This window comes from Coffea eugenioides, chromosome 2 (assembly GCF_003713205.1).
Source record: "Coffea eugenioides isolate CCC68of chromosome 2, Ceug_1.0, whole genome shotgun sequence".
NCBI classification, from domain to species: domain Eukaryota; kingdom Viridiplantae; phylum Streptophyta; class Magnoliopsida; order Gentianales; family Rubiaceae; genus Coffea; species Coffea eugenioides.
Genome location: NC_040036.1, coordinates 5,510,736 through 5,530,749, shown reverse-complemented (window position 1 = coordinate 5,530,749; position 20,014 = coordinate 5,510,736). Strand labels below are relative to the sequence as shown.

The window sequence follows — 20,014 nt, the reverse complement described above, 5'->3', positions numbered from 1 at the left end:
AACCATAGAATATAAAACATTAACCCCTAAATGTTGACTTTTTTTTTTGGATGACTTTGAATGTGATCCCATTTTTATTTGACGATCTTTTTTTTTCTTTTTATTTTTTTTGTATCAAAAGCAACATGGGGATTTTTGGCTTTTGCTTTCACCACTGCAGTAAGAGATGCTTGGGGCAAGCTGTACGTACGGAAGGAAGTCTCAAATTCTTCATCTCACATCAATCGCACTTCCTTTGTTAGGGTTTTGTGAGCTGGGGAACAGTACCCAGGCAGCTGCATGTGGGATTCTGATTGGTTCAGCCAGACCTCAGATTGGTTGTTACATAAATTTCATATCCTTCTACCTCATTGGTTTGCCAGTTGCAGCATTACTAGGCTTCAGATCTAGTTATGGTTTTGCAGGATTCTGGATGGGACTTGCCGCTGCACAGATTTCATTTATGTGTTTGATGGTGTCTAATTTGGTTTGCATTAATTGGACACACCAAGCTAGTATGGCTTTTGGCCTATTGGTCACCACCAGTCTTGGTGGTGTCATGTGTGACAGTCTTAATTGGCTTTCTTCGATGAAGTCTCTACTCACATCGAGTCCTCCTCCCCCTAGATTATATTAGATTAGGGTATAGGAATTCTACCATTGCTAAAAAAAAAAAAAAAAAGCTAGTAGCGCCAAAGTACTAAGCCAGGATACAAAAGGATGTAACCAATCTAGAATGACTTTGGAAACCAATCTTCATAGCTGATCTATCCTCCTTAAAAAGAGTAGCAACACAAGTTAAATAAGGAAGGGACAAGGATGTAAGCTACTTCAGTACTGCACCACGTAAGCCAAGACCTTCACACGGTCTGCAAGGACAATCTTATTGTCTTGAACAGTTTACTCCAAAATAATTAATTGCAATATAATATGAGATCAGTCAATTCCTACAATCTGCTCATTTTATCTTCAAGTTAATGGGCATGAGTTTTCTGAGTTCAAAAGTTCATAAATTGACGTGTAGATATGTGTTACGTGTTTAAAGTCTTCAACCTATCTGGATGCAGTTCACTTCAATTGATTCCTTACCACACCTCCCTATCCCCCGTACCCCCAGATGTGGAGAAAGAGACGAAGAGAATGAACATACCTCTTCCAGTTTAAGAACTCTATAATTAAGATACAGATACAAGTGCATGAAAGGAGAAAGATCAAGTTATAGAAAAGGAAAGCGAGTCGTGTTGGGATTTTGCTTTTGATACAAAATGTTTTAAAAAATCACAATATTCTTTTCTGTTGAGAAACTACACAATTTTTACAATTAAAAAAGCTATAAAAATTGAAAATTCAAATTCTAAATTCCAAAAGTATGCAATCCTCAGAACAAAATATGATTGGCATGTCAGATATATATACACAAATATATACTGTAGCAATATCAAGGACCTGCTACGCACATGATTGCTGGGGTTACAGGACCAGAATTTTTATCAACATCCCCCACTTGCACTACATTGGCGTCAACTTATCAGAGTTCAAACAGTTCCATTGCAGCTGTGTACACAAGCACCACAAACCTGGGAAGCATTTATGCATGCATGAACCTCTCAGATTTCCGTTCTGGTGCCCTGGAAACAGCAATATCATTAAATGCTGCAGCACCATTTTCTGCATGTGTTAGAGGTTCAGATTCACCTTCCTCAGCCTGGATGAAAAGAGATAGTAAACTCAGGATAGTAAATTCAGGAAATGAACGAACAAAACTTACGTCTGAAATAATTTTAGAGTCGACAATAGGGAAAAAAGAAGGGGATGTAGTAATTTTATAATAAGGATATATATCTAACGAATAACAGAAGTACCAATGTCAAGTACCTCAGGTGTCGCTGTTGGTTCAATGGTTTTTTTCTGATTTTCATGATTACAATAATAGGAGTAGGAAACCATCCCAACCAGCGCAATCACAATCCCACTAATGTTCCTCCAGCCAAATGGATCGTGTAGTAAAACATAACCGAATGCTAATACCAGGCAAGTTTTCAAATGCCCAAGAACCTGATAGGTGACAGGAGATGTCCTTCCAATCACAAGGAATGTGCTAAAATTAACAGAGACAGAGATCAAGCACGAAAGTACAATAAAAGCCTGCAATATTGACAAAGAATTAGGCCTGAACATATTTTCATGAACACAAAGAAGTATTACTTTCAGTAGTAATCCTCACCAGTACATCTGGAGTATACTTGAACGTGAACACATTTTGATTGGTCAAAAACTTATCTAGAAATGGACCAGATATGAACAAGGTCATTGCTTGATATGGACATGATTGATATAAAAGCTGGGTTGAAGAAACTTTATATTTCTTCTGGATTGTATTCGTCATCTGAGAGAAACTAATTAAGATGCCAAACATGTCATAATATATGCAAAACAAAGAAACACATGGTCTAGGATAGAGTCTCTTCAAAAGGCTGCTTAGGTGTCTTAGCTTAAACAATGGTTCGCTGATTAATACCAAGTAGGCCATGAATTCTCAGCAGGTGATGATGTATTTAGAGAAAGACAACAGAACACGCCAAGATGGTTTTAAAAACAAAAACTAAGCATGGATTCAAAGGTTCATTTCTGGACAGAGATAAGTTTAGGTATCTTGTTTTGAAGTGAAATCTTCAGTTTGCTTTTAAAGTAATCCCTCCACTATGATTGACATATTATATTTTTATAGGTCTATTGTATATGTCCAGACATGCAAATAAATCAACACTTAATTATTGGACAATTGAATTTACTTTTACTTGCAGCAATAAAAGATCCCTAGAACTCCATGATTTTATCCACTATTTCTGCAAGATGCTCATTTAGTCTGACATTATTCAGACATCCCAATGAAAGCAGTTGCACTGACAGAGATCATTAATTCAAGTTCTGCATAACTATGTCACTACTATTAGAAACCAAGTATTAAATGATAAGCATGGTTTAATTTGAAGCAGAAAATATTCCTTTTGCAATGTCAATCTATGGCCTTTTCACATGAAACATATGAATTTACTAGGAAATGCATGTATCACATTCATTGTCTGAAATACTATGACATCAGACTGACAAACAACCATGGGCTTAAGTTTATGACTGATGAAATGCTTCTAGCAGAAAACTGTCTTACAAATTCATCTGTATGCCTGCAGTTTTAAACACTGACAGGAAATAATGCAGTCAAGTTAAAGGATACAATCTGTGCTATGCATGTTGTAACAACTGCAAGCAAGGACAAGACAGAGCCCAGGATGTTGAGCTGCAGATCTGTAACAGTAGCAATTCCAACACCGAGAAGGAGGATGGCAAGAGAAAACTGAACACTCCTACTGCATTAATGAGAGGAAAAAACAGAACAAGGTTGCATGAATTGACCAGGCAAAGAATAAGAAAACAAGGAACAAGACAATTATGAGAAGTAAACAGGAAAAGTGATTTCGGTCCAAATAATGATTAAGAGCTTATAAAGCGCAACACTACGAAAGTGGCATTCTGCTTTTACAAATTTAAAAAAATGAATACAAATCCTATAACTCTGAGATATCCCCACAAAAAAAGGGCATAATTCGAAAAGTGCATCAATTCTTCATATACTCATTATATAATCAAAATGTGGCTGTACAAAGTCATGCATTACTCTACTAAAAAATGTTAAATCATAAGATGTTAGGCTAAAGTTCACAGTGCAGCAACTTTATTTGTCCACAGGAAGATTTGAACTTGCCAGAAGGTTTACCTGATCAACTAGATTTTGTTGTGGAGGTATCCTAATAAGGAATAAAGCACCACAAAGAAAACAAAAAGGACAAGAAATTTTCCTGTTCAGAAGCTGGCAATTCTCCCTAAAATTGTACCTATTAACAACAAATACTTGGAGGATTTACTATCATTACTTCAAACTTTGCTTCTCTGGCTTTAAATGGTTAAGTTGAAAAAAAAAAACCTGAATCTCTTGCTCAAGTAAAGGGTCTCCAACAGCACAGTGCAAGGGATGATTGCCAGCTTGGTCATCTACACAGAAGTTGTAAAGCCATAATTCAGAAACCCCACAATGTTTCTCAACATATAGACTAATAAAGGTTCAAATGATAAACCCAACCTGATAGAAACCAACTGAGTTGAAACCCAGACTAAGGTTTAGCAATCCAATTGAAATCCCATTGAGAATTCCAAATCCAATTACAGTTCGTGGATCAAAAGGTTTGTGTTCAAACAGTTTCATCCAAAGTGCAACATGCAGGGAACAGAAGGTGACAAGCAAATGCCAGCTTGTCAGAGTCGTAGCTGCATTTGGAAAGTGCAGAGACTGAGTCATAAAACACAAGTATATCCTGCCTCTTTTTCAGTATAACGTTTTAACAAAACAAGGTCTTATAGTAAACAAGGAGCATATAAATCAGACTTGTAATACTGTAATTAACACCACAATGCAAATAAACTATGTTCTGACTTATGTATTTTGTCAAGTCCTGGCTTTCAGCTTTCAAATCACTGATCAGAATGGGTTGGATGAATAAACTCCAATGTCCAAAGACGGTAGGAAAAAGAAAAAAGAAAGAAAAAAGATAAATGTGGAAGAAATATATTCTGACTTGTGAAGATAAATCTCCTATAAATGCATGACTCCTCGAACTACAAGGTACATGACAACTTAAATTACTATTGACATCTAATAAAAGCAAATAATTGACATTCCAAGTAAAGAAACAGAATCTAAAAACCAGATTAACATTACAAGCAGTAGTTTAGTCCTTCATGATGGTAGCTCTGCATAGAATAATTTTTCATACTTTGTAAAATAAGTGGACACTCACCTTACCCTTGCGAATAATAGTACAAGAAAGTATACATAGTCCAGTGCAGAAGCAGCCAATATAATTATTACCCAACCAAAAAAAAAAAAGCTATTCTGTATTCTGCAGATGTTACTCTTCCACAACCCGATCCCTTCTTATTTCCCAAGTTACATGAAATCAGCCTAAATACAAGGTCATTTAGACTCATTTCTCCATTAAGTATCATGAAAGAAGCGGTCAGCAACGTAAGGAATTCAACTGAGTTTAAAATATGTATGCATATATATACTAGAAGCTACTAAATCCATTTTTTTTTTAGGATAATAGATAGTTAAAGAGTACTTGCAACTCACCAAAAATGAAACCTAGATAGCTCATAAGCGCTTTATTGCAAATTACGATCGATACTGACGAAACCACTGACAGGCCCAAAGCACCAATGGTCCCAAGCTGAAAACTCTTGCTCTCACTCATCTCTGCAACTTCAATCCTCTGCACATTTTTCACATCACCGACAAAAGAAAAAAAAAACACAGAGAAAATAGAAATACGATCAATGACTAACCAAAAATTTCACACCTGCACTAGAATTTTCAAGTAGATCCGGTCCGAGCAGTTCGACACTTCCGTGTCCACACAGGGCCGCGCTTTATCAGGAGCGGAGAAGCTTTAGTATTTGGGTACAGAAGTTCAGAGTTTTGTTTTGGAAGTTGAGGACTTCGTCGTGTAGATATAAATTTAAAACCGATTTAGGGCAAACAGGTGAGCAGTCATTTTTTGGAGCCAGTTCAACTAGAGTTGGTTGCAACCTGCAACCGGGGGTAGCGTGGAAACTACAGGTTTCTGAATATAGATAGATGGTATCCGTTTGTCTTATAAAGTTTGCAGTCAAATTATCAAATGCGAGAGAGGGAGGAAACGGGAGAGAGAGAGGCGAAGACGTGCTTCCATTTTTCCCTTCTTCCACCGTGGAAAGCGGAGGTTACGGTCTTCATTCAAAATTAACAAATGCAAAACAACGGCGAGTGTGGTGCACACGCGCTGACTTTAAGAGCGTCGGGACTCGGGAGCTGTTGGCAATGCATGTCTAGACAAACTTGTCTTTTCACTCTTTTGGTAGTTGAATAAAGGATTAATTACAAATCTCCAAACTAAACTATTGCTATTTTGTTATTTGTCCCCTGAACAATCCATTACAATATTTTGAGCATCGAATTATCAACTTCTCGTGGCATGTTGATGAAGTTAACGGATGAAAGCTACTGCTTTGTCTTCTTCAAAAACTAAAAAGGTGAAAAAGTAATTAAACTGACGCGTGTCACACACACATATATATATATATATATATTGAAAGAATATTACTTTGCTTGACAAACTCATCTCAAATAAAAAGTTAATTGCATATGTCGTTAAGAATTGTTATCGACTTGATTTTTGCCTCCTAGAAAATTAATAGCAAAAGCATTTTATTGAATTAATATGTGAATTTGTGACCATTATGCAAATTAATTGAAAAAAAAAACTAAGATCTGTCTTAACCTATTTGTAATTTCCTTCTATCGCTATCTTATAAATAATGATTTGCGTTTTTTCATGAAAATGATAATTCAACCTAATTTCATTTGCTAGTTTTTTTTTTTTGTAGTAATCATTTTGTTTTGTTTGGCTTGGAACGCATTAGAGCTTTTTGGGCAATGGAATCATATTAAAGTCATTTTTAGTTTTTTTTTTTTCGCGTTCCAAACACAAAATATGGGGTATGAGCAACTCAATGGTCACAATTGATATTCAAGATATGATAGGTGTTACATGGTAAATTGACAGTAGTGCAAGGGGCATTTTGCAATGATTCGATATAATAACACCTTCGAGACGGCCAGGGTGGCGATGTCAACTGTGGGGCTACAACGACGTCGTTAACCTTTGCTTTGAACCTCTAGTTACTTGAAAATTCTACAACGACGTCGGGATTGATTAGTTGAAAATTCTTGGAAGCTTTTTGTTTGTTTAGTTATTCCCTGGAGTCAAAACAAACTTAATATATAGCAAGATGATGATGGCGACTCTCCAATTATTCCGTAATTCATCATTCTTCCTTGTTTAATCTCCTTTTTTTCAGATATAAAAAGATCATCCTCTACGAAATTACAGGTGGGAAAAGTAATAGTTCAGTTTGGTTCAACGGATTTTTTCTGATTTGTGGGTTTGATTAAATTGAACTTCTGACTGACTTCAGGGTTTTGAAATTTGTGCTTTTCTACAGAGTTTTAAGTCGTTCAGCTTTTAGTGAATTGAAGAAGTTTTCGTGCAGTTGAGAATTTGATGGAGAATTCTGATGATCCATGCGATGTAGTGGTGAACGGAGATGAAAATAACAGACATGACAGCGTTCCGTCGACGTCGACGAGTTCTTCCTATAAATTGTTCGGTCGTCAACGGTCCGTTCACCAGATGATGGGTGGCGGTAAAGGTAACAGCTGTTTTTCTTTTTCTCACCTTTTCTCCCCTTCTCTTTCTTTTGTTTCGTTTGGTTTCCCAAGTCCGAGAAATGTTCATGAGAAATTATTTTCATTGTATTTGCGTGCGTGTTTGGAGCAAAGAAAAGTTTTATACTAAGTAATAAGATACTTTGGTGCTGGAGAAGGTGACATTTTTCGCTTGACAACTAACTAACTTGGTATACTGGCTATCTTAAATCTAGATGGACTTGCATGTCTGACAGTCCTCTTTCTTTTTTTTTTTTTCCTCTAGTTAAATAATTAGGTAATTGGAGAAGTTTGTGGATGAGCAGGATCACTGTTACATGGAATGACTACCGTATGTAATTTTACTGGTACTACAATATTTTGTAATGTATGCTTAGTTTAACGGCAATCGGTTTCCTAAAGAATGGGGTTCATCATTCCTCAAGGAGAATTGTGTTTATGTAAAAAAGACATTTGAATATAAATTATGTGGTTGAATCTTGTAGATCATTTTCCTTTCTATGAATGCATATTTTTAGATATAAACATAGTACGGATGAAGTGAATATACCTATTGACATTTGAGCTTTTAGACCTTGAATATTGTGGGAGAGAGGGAAAATGAATACTTTACTCTATATTGGGAGTTTGGTGAAGAAAAAAAATTATGATGGGAAGAGAACAGAAAGAACAGAGAAGAATTTTTGTGAACCCAATTTTTTGCTTTGAAAGAAAGGTTAAGAAGCTTTTTAAGTAATTTGACATGTTAAACCTGTTTTCTTCGGTCTGGATCACAGCAAAGCAGAAAACAGGAAGTTTAATTTCTTCTCTTTTCTCCCTGTTTCCTCCTAGTTGGAAAGAAAGCAAAATGAATTGATCCCTCCATTTTATTTTTGTTTCTTCTCTTTTCAATTCTTTGTGAGCTTTCTTTTCAATCCATTGTTCTTCTCTCCATTACTCTCCTCAAATCTGAAGCCTAAGGGAGTGTTGTCTTTCGATCAAGTTGGACTGAAAAGAACTGAGAGGAATTGGAAAAATTGAGTCCTAAAATTTTGGATTTAATTTCCAGTGTGATAGGCTGTGGTGATTGGCGAGCAAAGGGAAGGAAATGGTGGGAAAGGGGGGAATAGCTTAAGCAATATGTACTTAAGTTTTGGTTTCACCCAGAAGCCTGCAAAAAAGATGGGAAAGGAAACCAGTATGTTTAATTCCTTTTAACGTAGCTAAACAACCTTCTTTGTCATGCAGTGGTTCCCGTCACTTCTTTCCGTTTTGCTAGGAAAGGGTATGTTTAGATCCTTTTAGTTTCAGTTTGCATATAAGGAAATGAACACTACCTGTCTCCTTTCTCTTTCTTTCCTTTATCTTTTTCTGAATGGTGAGCCGATTCTTGCTGGTAATCCAACAATTGGGGAGACATGGATATGCTTATCTGATTCTTGATACTGTTAGACATTTATTTCCCTGTTTGCCATCTCTGTGCATATTCGTCTTGTTTGTTCAAAGGTTTCACTAATTGTTATTACTACTGCAGCTGCTGATGTTATACTATGGAGGCGGAGGCGTGTCTCATGTGGATTAATGATGGTTGCTACTGTTGCATGGTTTTTGTTTGAGCGGTCTGGGTTGTCATTCCTATCAGTTTGTTGTGATATCTTGCTGATCCTGATTGTGTTGCGGTTTCTTCGAGCTAACTATGCTGTTCTTAGGGAAAGGTGCTATAACCTTCACCAATATCAGTTTCACATTTTCTAGTTGCTTTAAGTGTGAAAATCAAGTTAACTCTTTCCTTTTTCTTTCTCACAGACAACTCCAATCCTTGCCTGAGCTCGTCTTGTCAGAAGAAATGGTGAATAATGCTGCTGCATCATTTCGTGCTAAAGTCAATTACATGCTGCTTATGGCCCATGATATCACCCTTGGCAAAGATTTCAGAGTCTTTTTCAAGGTTGGTTGTTGTGGAGTGTTTGACTAGGGAAGCTTTCTAACACTTCCAAGTGGTCACAGAAAATAGACAAATATTACTCACCTGCAGATTCATTTCCTACTTGCATTTGGAATCTTCCATCCAAATATTTATGTCTGTTATCTTGGATTTAAACTTCTTGGAAAATTTGCAGGTGGTGATTGCTTTGTGGCTCTTGTCAGTGATTGGCAGCTTAATATCATTCTGCACTTTGGCATATATAGGTACATAATTTTAACCATCTGCTAACTGGATGCTTGAACTCTTTGTAGTGATTTAAATTCCTGTGCTTTTCTTGGTTTCATTTAGAATACCACTGACCAGCTGTGCCAATGCGGCTGTACCAACTTGGCTTCTTCTAGACTATAAGGATCATGTTTATTTATGGCCATCATGCACTTCTGAATGAAAAGATTGAAATTTTGTGGCAAAGTTTCAAACTGTAGTAAGCATGTGAAGAATATAGTTAGCACTATAGGCATGACTTGTAAAATGTATGCGGACATTTTGGGTCCATTTTCGTTTTTTGGCTTCTCCTTTTCCATTTTCACCCTTGTTTCAGTGTGTTGGTTGGTTGGGTTGGTCTCATGGATGAGGAGGAGCTAATGGCAGAGAGAAATGATTATGGAGTCTAGGATGGTTTTCACGTTCTTTTGGAATCTTATGTTCACTTTCTTGACAAAATGTTTCCCTTTGGCAATTTGATTACAGATTCTGACCTCTGTGGGTTACATTACTGTTGTGTTTCTTATGTCATGATGAATATTGTGCTATGATGAACTTTCACCTTTAAGAATGGAGGAGGATGTGGTTGATAATAGTTTTGCATTTGCATTGATGACAGGAACCATTATCTTTATTACACTTCCTGCTTTATACGACAAATTTGAAGACCGTGTGGATAGGTACGCTGGAGTGATCCACCAAAAATTTTCAAAGCACTATAAGATAGTGGATGAGAGTGTCATTAGCAGAATACCCCGGAATTTGCGTAGGCACAAAGATTTGTAGAATTTGGCCATCCAGACTGGACAAGTTTTGATAGCAAGATTCTTTTGTAGCAGGGTCTCCTCAATTTTGGTACGATCAAAGATGGAAATTTTGCCTTGGTTTAATCTACCAACAACAAAGTTTCCCGGTTTCAGCTTTTCCAGCGTTAAGAATCATGCACGCACACACGAAAACGAAACAAAGCCCAGTTGGTTGTGAAGTTGCATGCTGCATTCAAGACCAGTTAATTGCGAATATGTATCCCGTATCTAAGCCTTGTCGTCGTTTTTGCTTTGTTGGATTTTGGGTATTTTTTTCACATTTGTTTTGCTCATTCTATTTGATATTTTATCCTTCAAAGTGTTGCAAGAATGTGTGTCCGCAGACATGCGGGCATGCCAATCTTACGAAGTCCATCTTATCTTCTCCAGCTTGTTAATCCTGCTTACTTTACTGGTCATGGAACTTGGCAATTTGCGAGAAATTCTGATTTATTCACAAATACAGGGTGCTATGAAGAAGCCATTCAGGCTGGCAATTTAGCCTCACATGATTAATCGTTTGCGAAAATTTACCAGCTTATATATAAGCGACTTCAAAAACAGGATCATATGATATGAACTCTGAAATTGCTCAAGAGCTTCGACTTTGGACCAATTCTGAAAGTGGGCTTCTCATCTTTCAGAATTACCACCACTTGAAAACACAGAGATGGCCGGTTTCTAGGATTCGATATGATGTCAACGCAAAATGCCACACGAGCATTATTATCATATGCACAAGAAGCCATGAGTTTTTAGATAGATCATGCTACATTAGACACACTCCTTGCCCCCTATCAAAAACCAAAAGTTCTAAATACAAGCCACCAATTTTTCGACAATGCTCCTGGAAATTTATTCGCAAACTGATCATTAATATCCTCAGCAAATAGCCCATGAACCTTGGAATAATTTTTAGAGACTGATGCAAGACAGCTCAGATGCCTCATAACCATATCATCAAACCACCGGCTCATGAATTTGAAAGCAATTCTCTGGCTGCTTTCGACCAAGCATTGTAAATCTCATCTGAGAACAAGACAAAGTGGACCTGAAAATGAATGAAGAATGGCATCAAATTCTGAGCAGCCCTCACAGATACAAGCAGAGAGTCAGGAAAAGATAACGGTGAGCTTGCCTGTAAGCAAGCATGCCCCTATATCTAACCCCATTGTCGTATTTTTTTCAAATTCTGAAAAGTGATCTTATTTTTGGGACTGTAATAGAACATGCGCAAACGAAACTGTCTAAGCAAAATTATGTTCCCAAAGATGAAATAGATATATCTTTTCTTACCACTAAATATAGTTCTTTTTGCCAACTATTTGATGATTGCAGTAATTATTCAACATATCATCATCTAGTTGGCAACTTACTAAGGAGAGACAATATTCCTACTTTTTTGGTTCCAAGGCCATTTTTATTTTTCTAATCATGGCATGGCCCATAGATTTGCTATCTCAAACTCTACACCTCAGCTCTTGAACCACATTGAATTAGTAATTAAATAATCTTCGCTTGATCTTTCAGAGCAGTTTCCCAGCAAAAGCAAACAAAGATTAGCTAAACAGCAAGTAATAGTTGGTGAAGTTCTGGAACACCATAAGCTAAGTTTTTTGACACTTGACAACTGAGAAAAGAAAATTTATTGGTCAAGGCATGTAAACTGGAGGAGAGGTGAAAATGTTCTAATACCCTGTTTGTACTAATATGATGGAGAAAAAACTCGAACGTGGAACAATAGGATTGAGTCTGAAATCCAATTCTCAACAGAAAAGTTGTTTTAAGTGGCTGAACAATATCATTCATCATGACAAATCAAAGAATACTACTAAGCCATTGCTTTCAATCAAATATGACATTCTATACTTTTACTCATCTCCAGTTGCTATCTTTTAAATTAGGGATACTTTCAGAAACCTTCCTTGAGGTTTCTGATAATTTCACCCAGCACACCTTTAATTTGACAAAAATTAAACTGACCTTGCTTACTTTATGGTTTTTGGTTACAAATTTACCCCTGTCAGAAAAAGTGAACAAAAAAATTAAAGGAAATTCTAAGAAAAACACCATTCTGAAATTACCCTTAAAGCTCTCACAATAAATTATGGCACATAATATACCTAAAAATTTGGAATACAAAATGAAGAAAAATCAGAAATTGGTCCAACCCTTTTAGTAGAAAAATTAGAATGAGTAAGTATCATATCTGTTGACTGTCAGGCCCAATATAACTGTTGCCAATGCAACATTGTTTCCGGTGAGGAACTGGATGAAAAAGGCAGGAGATGCAACTAAAATTAACATGCCTTTTCCTACTGAATTAAGAGGTAAATAAGTTCTTAGCTTTTAAGTGCAGCAAGCCAAGAAACTAAAGGCCTAAGAACAGTTCTTCAAAGCATGATGGCAAGCCATAGAGAGAACTCATTTCAACCAGCAACATACTTGAGGATCAACATTCGCATTTGTAGTTATGGTCATAAAGCAACATTATGAGTTTCCAAGAGCCAAAACCATATACACAAGATATACTTTTGCTGGTACAAAATGTTATTTCTTCCATTAGAGATTGTTTTAGTAAAATGAATAGTATTTGAGTAAAATAAAGAACTAATATTTTGCAAAATCACCTTGCTTTGAAAAAACTGTTTCACTAAAGGTACTATAGACAATTTGGGCCTTCTAATTATGACACTTTGTCCCATCAAATTGACGAGGGAGGTTAGCGTAATTTTCAAAATTAGAGGGGTGCTAGGTAAAATTGTCAAAAACCTCAAGGGAGGTTTCTGAAATTATCCCTTTAAATTAAGTAGATCCATCTTCTACAATGTACTCATCTTGGTCACCTTTTATGTGCATACTATCTTTTCATTTTGACCTATCACCTGGTAAGCAACCAAAGAACTGTACAGTCTTTTGCAACCAAATTTGTAATTCAATGCACAAAATGTAGAGAAACACAATAAGACAGTTAACTCAAAATAGGCGTACGTCTTTGAGGCCATCAGCACATTCCCTGACCGTAGAGATAGCCACAAAGGCAGCTTCATCAGAGGGGTACCTGAATGATATTTTGAAAAAAGAAGTTAGACTAATTATCTGAGCGCTCAAGATGAAGCAGGAAACCCAAAATGCCAACTTTACCTGAATACCCCACATGATATGGCTGGGAAAGCAATATACTGAATATTGTTCTCTTTAGCTACGCGTAGACTATTTCTGCAACAAGTTCCAATAAACAGATGGAAAATTGTTAAACAAGGTTAGAAATAAGGTTTCAAATAAAGTTGTGGTGTGTTCAGCATACAAAACACAGTACCTATATGCATTTGCCAAAGAAGCCTCAGGGTTTCCATCGACATCATATATGGGTCCAACAGTGTGAATCACATGAGATGCAGGCAATCTAAAACCACTGCAATACACCATTTGTTAGCAATCCAACAATAAGGTCGAGGAAATCTACAATCCAATGGACCAAAAAAGGGAAAAAATGAAGGGAACGGAACAATGCATTACGGTGTAATCCTTGCTTCTCCAGTAGGGCAGCGGACTCCAGGTCGGACTTCAGGAACTTGATAGCACGCATCTCGTAGTTCTGGACCAGCAGCTCGATGTATGGCTATAAAACAACTTAAGGATTACAAAAGGACAAATTACAAGCTATGCATGGCAGGGATCACAACTTCACACTGCATGTAATCCGCACAGACAACATAACTTACCTCCATCAGCACCACCACCTCCAAGCATTAGCTGATTAGCAGGATTAACCTAATTAAACCAGTTCAATCAGAAATGGAAAAAAAAAAAACGAAAGGGAAAAAAAACTCTAATGTATGCCCAATCACTTTACGTACTATTACCTAGCATTTTCTGCTGTAAAGAAGAAATTTGGTTAGGTTAATTGCAGAATATAACTTACGATGGCATCGGAGGCTCCATCAATTGACCACTGCGTGATATCGCCTTTCTGAATTTCGAGGGAACAGGTAGGAGACAGCTGGAAACTGACTAATTCGCTGCTGTTATCTCCGCCATTTGACAGTGTTGAAACCCTAGCGGAGCTCAATCCACCCCCGTTGGCGACGACACTGCTCTGCTCCATTCCGTTCAAAATGACCCTAAAGGGCCTGATCGGGATTTGAGCAACGAAGAAAGGTCCCCTATGAGGCAGGTTCCACCTGGCCTGGTGAAATTGTAAATAACGGGGGTTTCTAGGGATAGTTAAGGACGATGAAGAGAAAAGTCGAAGGAATAATCCAGAAGTGGAACTCGCCAGTCTCATAGAAATAGTGGCAGTAATAGAAGAGAGAGCGACCGAAGAGGAGGAAATCATCTGCTGACTGGTTGACCCTCTACATTGACTTTTCGGGTGGGATGCAACCCTTTCTATAATTATTAGTACAATTTTCCACTAGGGATGTATTGGGCATAGCCCGACCACTCGACTTCACTGGACCAACAAATAAAACTCTACCACGCAATACAATAACGTGGGTGTGGTATTGTGGTAAATGGGTTTTGATTTTTAAGTACAGTAAATGCAACAACTCCCAGATACTTAGTTTGCTCAATAAAGTTTTTTTTTTTTTTGTATTTTTAGCAAGGGATGGGATTTAAGAAACAGCGAGAGGAGGATGCAGAATTTGAACTCAAAATCTTTTCTTATAGTTTCAACCTTAATTTATTTATAATATATATTCTTCATATTCTAAAAGGATATTTAAGCAGGATGTTTATTTATCACTGGCAGTGAAAAAATAACATAACTTATTATTGACTAATTATTTACTAGTGTAAAACAACAATTATATATATTGAACCAAATTTGAGACAGCTATACAAAAGAGAAGGATATGAGAAATTAGTGGTATAAATAAATGCAATACAATAAGAAAAATAAAAAAAGGAAGTTTAATTTGTATTCCTATTATCCATTTTACATAATTTTATTCTAATTCGCTTCTCACTTCATTCCTAAAGTCTCAATACGACTATTTAAATTTTATGAGGCTATAATGATTTAAATTCCAAACATTACGGACTAAAGTGCAAAATCAAAATTGTTGACTAATTTTAGATTGTTATGTTTTTTTTTTTTCAATTTTACTCCCATAAATTCATCCATATAATTAGAAAGAAGAGCTATATTGAAAAGAGAGACTAAAAATTATTTTGATTTTTTTAATCTTAAAATGAAAAAGTATAATACTTTCAATTTCAATGAGTGGAAGGGAATATATGAGTTTGTAACTGAAGTTTCTTGCACGGTGTCCCTTCGGGAACATCCGATTAAATTGGAACGATACAGAGAAGTTTCTTGCACGCTATCTTTTCAATTTGTCATATATGGGTTTTCAGAAAAGAAAGAAATCGCTCGATAGTGATGTGATGTTTTTTACCACGCTGAACATAAACAAGAACTGAAGGACGCCCAAATGTAAGGTGTAGAGCGCCTGCAACTGCAAGTGATCAATCAGGTTACAGTTCACGAAAAACATGCGCATGGAATTGGTTTCTCACCAAATAGCATGCGTTCTGAACCAAAAAAAAAAAAAACAAATCATAAATGAATTAGGCTATTCAAATAGTAGAAGAACTGTAGAGTAGAGGTACCATAATTGTCTAGGGCCCTCCAACTTTTTGCACCATGAAAGAATGGTTAATGATTATGTAGCCTAACAAGCAATATTTTGAATCCCAGAACACTTTCTAGCCGGTAAAAGGGTACTCAAATCTGGCCCGCGAAAGTTCCGAAGAGGAGACAGACCAAATCACATGGGCAGGCAGGCCATTCACTTCACTCTGTGAGGTTGCCTTGGAGCAATGACTAAGGAAGGAGGTGCTTTTGCACTGTTAATCCTTCTTGTTACGCCCGCATAGAATGCAATTAAGAAGCCACATTTCTGGGTCTAAACATTAAACAGTCGCACCAAAGAAACTGTTCCTTATTAATTGGACTTTCGATCCAATGTGTCAATTTCCACCTTATGAAAAGAGCCTTGACTGTTGAGCGAAGAAAAAGATAATTCAATCATATTTGCCTGCCTCAATCCGGCAACTGCACTTAATCCTACAAGCTTCAACCGGCTTACATTCTATATAGCCACCGATTGAATATCACTTGTGGGGGAAAAAAAATGTGAAAAAGAACCTAAACATATATATGAAATCCACTCCTATTATATGATGGATTAAATATGTCGCGCTATATAGGTAGGCCTAAGCGGGTGCTTAACCAGCCACCACAGCAATAGAGCCAAAAGCCCTGAACCTCCTCTTCCAAACCTACACACCCCTTTTATAATGCCATATACAAACAAAACGAAAAGCCTAATATTAATATTGTTTTCCAAAGACGGTGGAAACCAACAATCACTATCCGTCGATCAAAAGCTTCACTTCCTCTGAAATTTAGAACTGGCCCCCCTCAAATGTTTGCCCAAACTGCCAATTTGCAGGTGCAACATTGTAGCTGGTGAGTGTTCTGCCATCACTGGTGGTGATTTGGAACGAAAGAGTCTGGCCATTCAGGTAGGAATTGCTCTGCCAGTTTTGGCCCCAGTTTCTTGACATGGATTGCCACCCTGTTCTAGACCCCTTGATTGCGACAGTTTGAACATCCCCAGCACCAGCAACATTGGTAACCAGGACCAAGTTGAAGTAGGAGTGTCCATTAATTGTGTACCTTACTCCTCCCTTCTTATTGCACGGTACCCTGTCAAGAATCGCAGAAACATTTATCAGCCAAAACACTACTACCACTACGTCCTTTTTTCTGTTTTCTCCTTTTTACATTTTGGTAAATTATTTATACCTCTGGAAAGCGACGGGAACAATTCCAGCGCGGTACTGGGCAATTTGCAGGAAAGCAGGCTCTGCCAAATCAAAGTGTTGGCGGGGAGGATTGCACCACCCACCATTATCATTGGGCAGAGCAGGGTTAGCAGGGCAGAAGTTTGTCGCCGTGACGGTAATGGTTCCGGGTAGGCATGCTGCTGGGTCAGAATCACATCTGATCTCGTAGCATGACCCGCAGGCCAATCCATTGTTGAATAGAGCAGTGCTTAGCGCTGCAGTGTCCGTACCATAGCCCTGGCTGTACAAATTCCCATATCCACAAGCGCCCCCTGCACGCATTATTTGACCAACCAAAATTAATATTACTTATTGAGAAGGCTAATGGTTAAGAATAATATATATATATATTTTTACTTATTGAGAAGGTCACGAGTATAAAAGAATGATGATGCTTATTAGTTATTATTACATACTTTTTGGTCGTATAAAAGTTAAAAGTCATAATGATGTGTAAAAAGGCAATAATGTAAAAGGAAGGAAAGAACAAATATACTACTATAATTAATTTGTGGAATCAGAAGGGGACACGTACCCATTGTGCCAGAAGCATCACCCCCTCCATAGAAAGTAGCATGAGCGCTTTGCCACCCTCCATAGTCCCCAAAAGCTGTAGGAATGCACATACTAGTTACTACTATAAAGAAGAAGAAGGAGAGAGGAGATGAGGAGGAGGAGGAGAACGCCATTGGAATTGGAAGAGAAATGAGAGGAAGGGGGTCGAGGTGCTTTGGGGGAACTAGGAGGAAGTGCTTGTTTGGTTTGTACAACGTTTGGGAAATGGTGGCCTCTTTATATAGGAAAAAAATCGAAGGTGGAAAATGGATTTGGAGGTGGTGACATGGTGGGAGGGATACGGGCATTTGCATATATTTGGAAGAAATATTTTGTTGTAGTAATAGAAAATGACATGTTAGAGCAGCGGTCACGTCGGAGAATAGGCCAATCAATACACAAAAGAAAGAAAGAAAGGAATAGTACTATTAGTAGTAGTAGAGTTGTGTCATGTGTGATAAATTTTTAAGTAATTTATTAGTAACAGCATACAACGACTGGTAATGCACATGCACTTGTTCCACTTGAACTACCAACTGCTGAAGCTCCATGGCCCTACATGCACATGCATTTCTCAACCGACTCTTTCTTTTCTTTTCCATCCCCCCTCCCCCTCCCCCAATTTTCTTTCATTAATTATATGGATGATATCCTCAAAAATAAAAAAAATAAAAAAGTTTTATTAGTTTTTCCTGCTTCATGTGAATACAGATATATTTTCCCGCTGATATATATTACTACATAGATTTGCCTGAAATCGCGCCAGTCAGTTAGTGGGTTGCGTGGAACGTTTGGCTGTTGAATGCTGAAACACTTTTGTTGACTCTTAAGATTCGTTATTCATTCATTTTCTCCAGCTAGCATTAGCAAGGGTAAAAAAATGGTTGACTGGCAGATTTCTGACCGACTCGAAAATCACAATACTCACATTTGATTTGGATACGTACAATTCCAGAATGCATTCGACCAAGAAACCAGTCATTAATTATATATGTCTCTCTCGAAAATGTAAAAAAAAATCCTCTTATTTTTATGACACGATGAAAGTGAAGGCTGACAAGTTTCCTTAGATAGTTTACGTTAGTTCCAGACCAGTAGTATAAAAGCTGTAGTTTTATACCCTAGACTTGTAGTTAGTAAATAAAAAAACCAAGTAGGATGATGGACCGGAGGATAGGGTCGGTTTAATCAGAATTCTTTTTTTTGTTTTTAGATTTGGTATGGGATTAGGACTTTTAAGCGGAATTTGAACACAATCAGAGCAGATGAACAAAAAAGTCCAAAAGATGGGATTGTCAAATTTTTCTAGCTGTTATTGGTAACCGCCACATTATTGTATCGTTTAGCACACGTGGTTAGACAGAAAGTGTGCCATTTGTGGTGAAGTGTGCAATTATCGATTGTAGTATAATTATTATTATTACGTGCAATGATCAATTCTTAATCGTGATTTTGTGTGTTACGTGATGAATGATTAATTAATGCTGTCATTCATCATCAGTGACTGACCGAAAAGTGGACCCACAAAAATCCAAAAAGGGGGAGAGGTACCACCATTATTATTATTATTCTTGCAATATCTAATCAAATACTGGTTAGCGTGAGATTAGGTTTGAACCGGAGAAGGTTTAATTAGTAATTAGCCGAAAAGGGGGTGATTGGGAGATCTAAATACTAGGAAATAGTATGGAGGGCCTACCATGTTAGGGGGCACATGCAAGAGGCGGACATCACGGTCCCGTTGTTTCCGTGCGTCATTATCATATTACAATCTCTCTATCTGGAGTGGACATGCAAAATCTACTACTAATAATTTCTACTACTACTCCATCCTTTTTACTCTCTCTCTCTCTCTGTAGAAGAGACAATTTTGTGTCCGTCGACTACGTTAAATAAATAAATAAGGGAGATCGCCGAAGATGCTTTTGGACGTATTCTCACTCTCTAGACTCTAGTAGTAATAAATATTTTAAAAGAGAATCCCGACAATCAAGTGTCATAGAATAACCATCCTTTAATTTCAACCAACGCCATTTCTCTTACCATATCTTCAACTTTGTCTTTGTTTTCTTCTTCTTCTTCTTCTTTTTTCTTTTTTTTTCCCCTTTTCCGTGAGAATACAGAGCCAAAGAGATTGGATTCTTTATTCGTTTTTTCATTTTTGAAGGTGGGGTGTTTTTGTGCAACGGAAACAGAGCAGTACTTTTGGTCAATGTCGATTATATTTCTCTTGTCGAGGCCAAAAGTAAACTGTGTTTTGTTGACAGTGAAGGTACCAATTCCACAATCCCACCGCATTAAAGACGACTCCGCTGGCGCCCG

General features: G+C 37.3%; 4 protein-coding genes across 8 annotated transcripts; 1 reads left to right on the top strand and 3 right to left on the bottom strand.

The window, feature by feature from the left end:
* Nucleotides 1–1,245: 1,245 nt before the first annotated feature.
* On the bottom strand, nt 1,246–5,764 carry LOC113763384 (UDP-xylose transporter 3-like). Of its 2 annotated transcripts, none has more exons than XM_027307165.1 (8): nt 5,394–5,764; nt 5,168–5,306; nt 4,118–4,302; nt 3,962–4,029; nt 3,215–3,347; nt 2,204–2,365; nt 1,855–2,124; nt 1,246–1,684 (listed from the first exon to the last, which is right to left on the bottom strand). In XM_027307165.1, the coding sequence occupies exons 2-8, from the start codon at nt 5,286–5,288 to the stop codon at nt 1,568–1,570; spliced, it is 1,056 nt and encodes a 351-aa protein (XP_027162966.1). In that variant the 5' UTR covers nt 5,289–5,306; nt 5,394–5,764; the 3' UTR covers nt 1,246–1,567. The 2 variants fall into 2 exon arrangements, with proteins under 2 accessions (XP_027162966.1, XP_027162967.1); XM_027307166.1 differs by having other exon boundaries at nt 5,168–5,296.
* A 1,006-nt stretch (nt 5,765–6,770) lies between these two features.
* LOC113763386 (reticulon-like protein B16) lies at nt 6,771–10,737 on the top strand. 4 transcript variants are annotated; one of them, XM_027307168.1, is made up of 7 exons: nt 6,771–6,892; nt 7,126–7,284; nt 8,814–8,994; nt 9,086–9,227; nt 9,400–9,469; nt 10,090–10,150; nt 10,310–10,737. In XM_027307168.1, the coding sequence occupies exons 1-7, from the start codon at nt 6,865–6,867 to the stop codon at nt 10,452–10,454; spliced, it is 786 nt and encodes a 261-aa protein (XP_027162969.1). In that variant the 5' UTR covers nt 6,771–6,864; the 3' UTR covers nt 10,455–10,737. The 4 variants fall into 4 exon arrangements, with proteins under 4 accessions (XP_027162969.1, XP_027162972.1, XP_027162971.1 ...); XM_027307171.1 differs by having other exon boundaries at nt 6,773–6,965; XM_027307170.1 differs by having other exon boundaries at nt 6,774–6,965; nt 7,078–7,284.
* Nucleotides 10,738–10,970: 233 nt separating this feature from the next.
* Nucleotides 10,971–14,633, bottom strand: LOC113763385 (macro domain-containing protein VPA0103). The gene is made up of 7 exons (XM_027307167.1): nt 14,202–14,633; nt 14,002–14,050; nt 13,796–13,898; nt 13,596–13,691; nt 13,421–13,495; nt 13,268–13,337; nt 10,971–11,327 (listed from the first exon to the last, which is right to left on the bottom strand). Exons 1-7 carry the CDS (start codon nt 14,613–14,615, stop codon nt 11,250–11,252), a joined length of 885 nt encoding a protein of 294 aa, XP_027162968.1. The 5' UTR covers nt 14,616–14,633; the 3' UTR covers nt 10,971–11,249.
* A 1,655-nt stretch (nt 14,634–16,288) lies between these two features.
* LOC113763291 (expansin-A4-like) lies at nt 16,289–17,914 on the bottom strand. The gene is made up of 3 exons (XM_027307055.1): nt 17,673–17,914; nt 17,097–17,409; nt 16,289–16,997 (listed from the first exon to the last, which is right to left on the bottom strand). Exons 1-3 carry the CDS (start codon nt 17,824–17,826, stop codon nt 16,694–16,696), a joined length of 771 nt encoding a protein of 256 aa, XP_027162856.1. The 5' UTR covers nt 17,827–17,914; the 3' UTR covers nt 16,289–16,693.
* Between the last annotated feature and the right edge of the window lie 2,100 nt (nt 17,915–20,014).

What these genes read in the sequence shown, in the direction of transcription:
- LOC113763384 (XM_027307165.1), bottom strand. Translation starts at nt 5,288, where the DNA reads ATGAGTGAGAGCAAGAGTTTTCAGCTTGGGACCATTGGTGCTTTGGGC. An exon ending in CAACATGCATAGCACAGATT is followed by an intron (nt 2,366 to 3,214) that starts GTATCCTTTAAC and finishes AGTTTCTCTCAG; the next exon opens with ATGACGAATACAATCCAGAA. An exon ending in AGTATACTCCAGATGTACTG is followed by an intron (nt 2,125 to 2,203) that starts GTGAGGATTACT and finishes TCAATATTGCAG; the next exon opens with GCTTTTATTGTACTTTCGTG.
- LOC113763386 (XM_027307168.1), top strand. Translation starts at nt 6,865, where the DNA reads ATGATGATGGCGACTCTCCAATTATTCC. An exon ending in GGCGACTCTCCAATTATTCC is followed by an intron (nt 6,893 to 7,125) that starts GTAATTCATCAT and finishes GTTTTCGTGCAG; the next exon opens with TTGAGAATTTGATGGAGAAT. An exon ending in CTGCACTTTGGCATATATAG is followed by an intron (nt 9,470 to 10,089) that starts GTACATAATTTT and finishes CATTGATGACAG; the next exon opens with GAACCATTATCTTTATTACA.
- LOC113763385 (XM_027307167.1), bottom strand. Translation starts at nt 14,615, where the DNA reads ATGATTTCCTCCTCTTCGGTCGCTCTCTCTTCTATTACTGCCACTATT. An exon ending in AGGTGGTGGTGCTGATGGAG is followed by an intron (nt 13,899 to 14,001) that starts GTAAGTTATGTT and finishes GTTGTTTTATAG; the next exon opens with CCATACATCGAGCTGCTGGT. An exon ending in GGAGAAGCAAGGATTACACC is followed by an intron (nt 13,692 to 13,795) that starts GTAATGCATTGT and finishes GGTGTATTGCAG; the next exon opens with TGGTTTTAGATTGCCTGCAT.
- LOC113763291 (XM_027307055.1), bottom strand. Translation starts at nt 17,826, where the DNA reads ATGGCGTTCTCCTCCTCCTCCTCATCTCCTCTCTCCTTCTTCTTCTTT. An exon ending in TGATGCTTCTGGCACAATGG is followed by an intron (nt 17,410 to 17,672) that starts GTACGTGTCCCC and finishes TAATGCGTGCAG; the next exon opens with GGGGCGCTTGTGGATATGGG. An exon ending in GTTCCCGTCGCTTTCCAGAG is followed by an intron (nt 16,998 to 17,096) that starts GTATAAATAATT and finishes GATTCTTGACAG; the next exon opens with GGTACCGTGCAATAAGAAGG.